This window comes from Lepidothrix coronata, unplaced genomic scaffold (assembly GCF_001604755.1).
Source record: "Lepidothrix coronata isolate B3197 unplaced genomic scaffold, Lepidothrix_coronata-1.0 Scaffold259, whole genome shotgun sequence".
NCBI lineage: Eukaryota > Metazoa > Chordata > Aves > Passeriformes > Pipridae > Lepidothrix > Lepidothrix coronata.
In genome coordinates, this window is record NW_016690439.1 from 723,792 (window position 1) to 731,509 (window position 7,718).

Genomic DNA, 7,718 nt, shown 5'->3' on the forward strand with positions numbered 1-7,718 from the left:
ATGATCTGTGGGGTGATGCCCCATGGGGGTGATGGTCTATAGATGTACTGCCCAGTGGGGGTGATGATCTGTGGGGTGATGCCCCATGGGGGTGATGGTCTATAGATGTACTGCCCAGTGGGGGTGATGATCTGTGGGGTGATGCCCCATGGGGGTGATGGTCTATAAGGGTGCTGCCCAGTGGGGGTGATGCCTCATGGGGTTTTGCTGGATGGGGGTGATGCTCTGTGCAGGTACTGCCCTGTGGGGGTGATGCTCTATGGGGTGATGCCCCATGGGGCGATGCTCTAGGGGAGTGATGCTCTATGGGGGATATAGGTTGTACCCTATGAGGGTGACACTCTATGGCAGTGACAATGCTCTGTGGGGTGATGTCCTATGAGGGATCTGCCCAAAGGGGGTGATGCCTGATGGGGGTGATACTGTTTGGGGGTGACACCATGGGTGTCACCATGGGTGATGCCATATGGGATTGATACTCTATGGGGACAGTGCCCTTGGAAGGTTATGCCCTATGGGGGTGTCACTATGGGGGTGACAATGCTCTGGGGGTAATGCCCTATGGGGGTGACTCTCTCTGGGGGGTAGTGCTCTGTGGGACGATGCTCTATGGGGTGACATCATTTAGGGGTGAGCCTCTATGGGGGTGATGCCTGATGTGGGGGATGCCATTCGGGGTGACAATCCTCTGTGGGGGTGATGCTGTTCGGAGTGACACTGCGTAGGGGTGATGCTGTAGGGGAATGATGCTCTATGGGGACATTGCTCTATGGGGCTGATGTTCTGTGGGGGTGATTCTCTGTGAGGACGATGCCCTATGGGGACGATGCCCTATGGGGGTGACACTGTGGGGTTGATGCTCTGTGGGATGGTGCTTTATGGGGGGTGATGCCATTTCAGGGTGACGCTGCTATAGGGGAGTGATGCTCTGTGGAGACATTTGCTCTATGGGGGTGATGTTCTATGGGGGTGACCCTCTGTGAGGGTTATGCTGTATGGGGACAATGCCCTGCGAGGGTGATGCCATAGGGGAGTGATTCTCTCTGGGGACATTGCTCTATGGGGTTGTTCTCTGTGGGGTTGTTCTCTATAGGGCCAATGGGGCCACTGCTTTGTGAGTGACATGTGCCTGGGCCTGGGAGGGATCACACAGGTGAAAATGAAAGGAGTAACATTAAAGTAAACTAAACCAAACTAAATTAAAATAGCACGGAGTGAAATAGTTAAATCCATAACATGAAAAATAAATATAGAAATAAAAATTAAGTAAAAACATAAACTGCAAAAATCAAAGCATAAAATGTAAATAAAATAAAATAACACTTTGAGGGATATTTTCAGCTGCCCTCTGGTTCCTGGGGGAGGGCTGGGTGTGCACTCTGAGCCTTTGGAAATGGGAAGGTATGGAGGGCTATAGGCACAGATGACACAGGTGGAGATCAGAGATACAGATCTATAGACAGATGATATAAATATATGTATATGATATATACAGGTGACATAAATATTGATATAGATTACATAGATACATAACAGATATATATAAATGTTATGGATATAGATATATATAGAGAGATAAATATAGAGATAAATTATGTATATATATATATAATTTGTATATAGATAATGTAGATATGGGTATAAATGTCATCGATAAAATAGAGATATTTAGATGTATATGTAGATACAGACAAAGAGAGATATAGAGATGGATGATATAGAGACAGAGGGACTTTATAAGATATAATGAATAATGATGAATCCCAGAGATTCACCTGCTTCAGACTCAGGGATTTAAGGACCAAAGCAGCAGGAACCAGTAACCCAACATTTAATGCTGAATAAAGGACTGGAAAAGCTTTCAGGCCCCATCCTCTTCCACATTCTCAGGACTTCTCAGTATCCACTTGGATGCCAGAATCCAATTTCCACTTCCCAGGGTCCACTTGGGTTTGGGGGGAGTTGGTGGCTGTCCCTGCAAAGGTGTCCAAAACTGTGTCACTTCTGTCCTGAGCTGCCCCTTCTCCCAGGGGGGATGCAAAAGCCAATATTTTTTTTGGGAAAAAAATCATATCTGTAAGAATTTCCTGCTTCAGTGGGAAATAAAGGCAAGTGTTAATTAATTATCCTGTGCTGCCATGAGCTTGTGGACCCTAAGTGCCATTTCTGGGGCCGCTACGAAGAGCTGGGCCCTTGGGGTTGCTCCCAGAAATCCCATTTTGGGTTTTACCCGAGCTGGCATCCACTCCTGGATAAAGACACACTCCAAAACAAGTTCATTCTGAGCTCCCATTTCTCAAGCTGTCAGCTTTTTTCTGGGAAACAACCACCAAGCCCCAAGCCCACAAATCAAACTGCCAAAAGCTCTTTCCCAGAGACCCCCGCGGGGTGGCCCGAGGGCATCCCTTTTTGTGGGCCTCACAAGGTGATTTTCAGCAAAAAGCTGTGTTGCCCAAGGCCATTTGTGCATCTCCAGCCCTCTCTCTGGGTAAAGAGACACCTTTTGACCCACAGTGAGCAGGTGGCCCAGTTTCTCTGTGCCCAGGGCCCAAAAGGAGGTTTTCCAGCCCCCATGGGGGTCACGGGCACTGTTGGATCCTCCGGCTGCTCTGCAGGTGTGGAGGGATGTTCTCGCCTCCACAGGGGTGTTTTGTTGAGCTGGCTGGGCAGCCTGGGGTGGTTTTGGGGCGGCTGCTGGGACTGGAGGAGGTGACACCCATGGTTGGCATCTCAACCCCTCACAGGCGACCAGCGAGTGCGGATCCGGCCGCTCGTCCTGCAGCCCCGAGTGGAGCACCCAGCTGGAGTTTGGCACCAACCCTGCAGGTAAAGAAGGTCCTCCTCGCCTGGCTGTGCCACCCCACAGCCTCCCTGGGCTCTGGAGGGAGTGAGGACAGTGGGGGACACCCCAACACAACACTGAGCCAACCCTCCCCAGACAGAGGAGCAAAGGAGGGAAGGAGCCTTGTCCTTCTCTCCCACCCCACTGTTGCAGAGGGGGGAGCTCAGAAATCCTCCAGCACCTCCTTGGCTCAATTCTCAGCAAATTCAGGCTTCTCCAAGCCCTGATTTCACTGAGACACCAAATTTTGGGAGCCAAGAAGCTGCACTGCAGCAGCCCGGGGTCCTGGTGGCTTCACCCCCAGCAAGGTTCATCCCTGGGCATCCCTTGAGCCCTCCCTTAGAGAGCTGGGGAAACAGAGGGGAATGAGGATCCTCAGAGTCTTCTCCATCCCAGAAAGGGTGAGCGGGGGGGGAAAGGGAGAGGGATGAAGACAATCATAGCTGGATCCCTCCCAGAAAAAGGCTGGGGAAGAGGATGAGGGTGAGCAGAGGCAGCTCTATCCCAGAAAGGGCTGTGGTGCTGAGCATCCCTGAGGATCTTGGAGCATTCCTGGGGATCTCGGAGCATTCCTGGGGATCTTGGAGCCTTGCTGAGGATCTCTGAATGTTGCTGAGGATCTCGGAGCATTCCTCGGGATCTCTGAGCACTGCTGAAGATCTCTGAGTGTTGCTGAGGGTCTGTGACTCTTGCTGAGGATCTCTGAGCATCTCTGCCTCAGGCTCCCCTTCCCTCCCCACTCCCCTTCTGCAGCTGCTGATCATTTTCCCATGATTACAGTTATTTCCACACCCCCCCCCCCCCGCCAACCAAATCCACCTGTTATTTTCCCCAGAAGGCAGAAACTTAAATCTGGTTTTCCAGCAGAGAATAAAACCTAAAAACTGTCCAAAAATGCCACCCCTCGTTGCTCTCTCATCCTTCCCCAGGGTGGGAGCTGGGAGCAGGTCCCACTCTGGCCACGGGAGGGACCACAAGGTCATAGAATTGTGGAACAGAGGCAGCAAATTCAGGTCGGAGAAGACCTTTAGGATCATCAACCTGCACCACCACTAAACCCCGTCCCCTGCGGAGCCGGGAGCTGTCTCCCAGCTCGGGGTGCCTGTCCCCAGGGGTGTCATCCCCCTGTTGCTCCCACAGATCCCCTCCTGGCCGAGGAGGCGGCGGAGGAGCGCGACCTGCCCTCGCTGTCCTCGCTCGTGGAGAGCATCGCCGGGGACGGCGCGGCCGCGACCTTCCGGGAGGAGCGGGGCCAGAACTGAGCCGGCACGGACTCCCGGGCCGGGAGAGAGGCGCTGGAAGGGTCCGGCCGCCGGGAATCACAGTCACCCCTCCGGCAGCGCTGGAACCGCTCGCCTCCTCCCCGCTCCCCGCGGAACGCTCCCGCCCGACCCGGCCGGGAACGAGACCGGGGAGAGGTGGGATGTTGGCAGTGCCCAGTCCTTGGCGCCGGGCTCTGCTCTGCTCCCCAGTTTGGGGGTTTTGGGGGCCAATGTGTGTGCTGGGTTCGCTTTGCTGGTGTTTTTTCCCAGATGCTCCTTGACCAAGGGCTCTCTCCGACCCGGAGCCTGCCCCGCCTTTTCTACTCAGCGCTGTGTGCAGTTGCCATTTAGGGGTTTGGTTTTTTTAATTATTATTTTTGCTAATTTATTTGGATTTTTTTTTTTAATAAAGGCATTCTTGTTTGGACTGCTTGGGGTTTTCCTTTAGTGCTGTTCCCCTTTGTGCAGGCTGCCCCAATTCCCAGGTCGGAGTTTTTCCATATCAGAAAATCCAGCTGGACCTCGGTGCAGTCACTCAGGTGGGAACTGGTTGTGCCACTTTTAAATCAGCCCTTGAGAGACCAGTGGTTTGAGACCCCCAGCAGCTGGGGCTCAGCCCTGTACCCCAAGGCTTCTCAGGGGGCTAAAGATTCATGGTATTTTTAATTTGGCCTCTAGAAAGAAGGCTCGAGCCCAGCACTGTTTTAAAATCCTGTTTATTGGAACACACATACATCCTTTCCTGACCCGATCCAGGGTTTGGAGTCCATGCAGTACCAATAATATGACAAAAGAAATAGGGCATCGATATAAAGGGCTCACTGACTCTTCAAATTAAAAAAATATTTAATACTGTATTAGGCAAATAATACACCGAAAAGACGCCATGACTGTAGAGCCTCTCAGATATTGCACTTCCAGACAGCACATGATAAGTATAAGGTCATTCCAGCCATCAATAAATATCACATCAGAAATAGGGGCCACACAAGGCAAACGTGGCATGAGGAGACGAAGAGATCCTACCCTACAGGGGGGAGAAATGGGAAGAGTTAAGAGTCTCCTGCATTGATCCCCGCCTGTAGCCTGGAGGCAGGAGGGGAGAGCATCTCCTCTGCACCTGGAGGGGAATGGGTGGGCACATCCCTGGGGGGGCTCTGGGTGCTCCCGTGTGTCCCCCCGGGCCCCCAAGGAGGGTCCCCCTCTCCCGTGGGTGCTGGCACCGTCCCGGCACGGAGCCAGAGCAGGCAGTGCCAGCCCTTCCCACGCAGCCCTGTCAGGCAGGCACGCCCCCCCGCTCCGGGGGCACCCCACAGCACCAAAATGAGCACCTGGGCAGTCACCGCCCTCCTCAACCCCCACGGCCCCACCCCACACACAGCACCGGCCCTGGCACTGCCCCCGGGGCAGCCCCTGCCCGGCACGAGCCTGAGTCTGCCTCGGCTCCGAGTCCTGTGGGCAGCAGCATCCCCACGCCCGGGGCTCGGGCGGGTCGGCCCACGGGGGATTGGCACCATGACCCAGGCGGGAGAAAGGGTCCCAAAGGTCACAGCCCGCTCTTTGGGGCGTCTCTGTGGCCCCACGGGGTGGCCCCGCGCTGGGATGGCCCCTGGAGCACATCCCCAGCCCGGGCAGCGAGGGCAGGGCGGGTGGGCAGGGCGGGGGTGGGAGCCACAGGGGGAGCGGCGGGTTCACAAGCAGGAGGGACAGGTCCTGGTCGGTCCAGAGCAGTGAAACTGCAGCTTCTGGAGGGTCGGGCCGAGGGACAGGCACGGGCTGGGCTCTTGTCCTGAAAGGCAGCCAGCACGGGGCCACTCGAGAGCGGGGATGTGCTGAGGAACAGAGCGGGAGGGGTCCTGTGAGAGGGGTGGCTCGACCCCAACAAACCTAGTGGGAGCAGGCAATGATCCTCCTGGCACAGGAGAACCACGAACCCACGGGTACAGCGGGATCCCAGGAGCCTCTCAAAGTGCTTGACCACCCTTCCCTCACCCCCCACCTAGAATTGCACCCTGTGGGTCCCCAGCGGAGCTGGACAAGCCAGGGATGGACAGAGCGCCCGGGGTTGGGATGTAGAGAATCCCTCCCGCCTCTCCTCGGGGTCCCGAGAGCCTCAGGCAGCAGCTCCCCCACCACTGAGCTCTCCACAGTCCCCCATGGCCAGGCAGACCTTGGAGCAGGCAGCCAGCCTGCCTGGCTGGGGCTGGGCCTCCTGCTCTGCTCTGTGCCCACCCAGCTGCCCTCACACTTACCCGGGCCGGGGGTCCCGTCTCGCTGACCCTCAGCACGAGTACGTCCGCACTGTGGAGGTCTCCAGCCTCGGTGACCCAGAGGCACCAACTGGGAGGGAGCCAAAGAGCAAAGCAATGAGTGACTGCTCCAACCAGCCCTCAGCTCCCCCAGAAACAGCCCCGTTCATTCAGCAGAGCCTGTGCCCGGCAGCCACATGTCAAGGGCCAAAGGAAGGGGAGTGTTTGGCCAGGCCTGGTGCTCTCAAAGCTCCGGGGTATTTGGGAAGTGGCCTCTTGCCATCCCTATTTCTGGGCAGCTCCCTGTGTCCGGGTGGGATTCTGTCCCAGGCTTCACTGCCCTCAGCCAGGTGGGAATTGCAGCTTCCAGGGATGGAGTGGGAAAGGTTGAAGAGAAGTTTGACCCAAACTGCTGGACAGGAAACTGTGACATTGGAGCCAACCTGGAGGCAGGAGGAGAGCTGAGCCTGGGGTTTGGAGCTGGGAGGTGAAGGCACAACTGTCCAGTTTTCATTCCCCCCCTCATTTCCAAGCCTGCTGACACCAGCTCTGCTCCATTGGGGATGTGACACATGGTTTGGGACAGGGGGACCAGGATGCCTGGCCCAAGGGACAGAGGCTGGAGCTTCTGCCTCCCTACAGCTCTGGAAGGGACCAGGATACCTGGAAGGAAGGAGCTGTGTGGTGGTGGGGCAGAGCCTGAGACACGTGTGCTCAGGAACAACACCCAACTCCAGCAGCAGAGCAGCCAGAGGGTCCCTGCAGGCCCTGCCAGCCTCGGGCAAATGGAGCTGGTTCATCCAGGCCCCTTGGGGAGGGTTCCAAAGGGCAGGAGGGACAAGACTGGGCTGCTGCACCCTGACAGTCCCAGGGCTACCCCACCAGGCTCAGGCCTGGACGCCAAACCCAGGGTGACACAGCCACATTTCACCCCCCAGTCCAGCCCCTCCCTTGTCTGTGTGGTTCAAAACCAAGAAATAACACAGGAGTGAAAGAACCCCCTGGAAAAAACATTTACAGCAGCCAGGGGCTCAGAGATCACCTGGACTGAGCATCTTGGGTGAGCAGGAAGCCTTTCTCCTCTCCCACTGCCTTTCCCTTTCCCCTTTCCCTCTCCCTATTGTCTTGTCTCTTTTCCTGTCCTTTCCCTTTCCCTTTCCCTTTCCCTTTCCCTTTCCCTTTCGCTTTCCCTTTCCCTTTCCCTTTCCCTTTCCCTTTCCCTTTCCCTTTCCCTTTCCCTTTCCCCTTTCCCTTTCCCTTTGTCCTTTCCCTCTCCCTCATCTTGTCTCTTCTCCTGTCCTTTCCTTCTCCCTTTCCCCTTCCCTTTCCCCTTCCCTTTCCCCTTCTCTTTCCCTTCCCTTCCCC

The 7,718-nt window shown here is 55.8% G+C and overlaps 2 protein-coding genes across 2 annotated transcripts in view; one reads left to right on the top strand and one right to left on the bottom strand.

The window, feature by feature from the left end:
• The window catches only part of MYOG (myogenin (myogenic factor 4)), a 5,730-nt gene extending 1,626 nt beyond the window's left edge, over positions 1-4,104 (top strand). Inside the window, 2 exon segments of the mRNA XM_017835512.1 lie at positions 2,745-2,826; positions 3,983-4,104. Of these exon segments, the coding sequence (XP_017691001.1) occupies positions 2,745-2,826; positions 3,983-4,104 (204 nt within the window).
• A 700-nt stretch (positions 4,105-4,804) lies between these two features.
• Positions 4,805-7,718, bottom strand: part of PPFIA4 (PTPRF interacting protein alpha 4) — a 37,379-nt gene continuing 34,465 nt past the window's right edge. Inside the window, exons 29-30 of the mRNA XM_017835507.1 lie at positions 6,357-6,444; positions 4,805-5,936 (exon numbers count right to left, since the gene is read on the bottom strand). Of these exons, the coding sequence (XP_017690996.1) occupies positions 6,386-6,444 (59 nt within the window). The 3' untranslated portion in view covers positions 4,805-5,936; positions 6,357-6,385. The remainder of the gene's footprint in view (positions 5,937-6,356; positions 6,445-7,718) is intronic.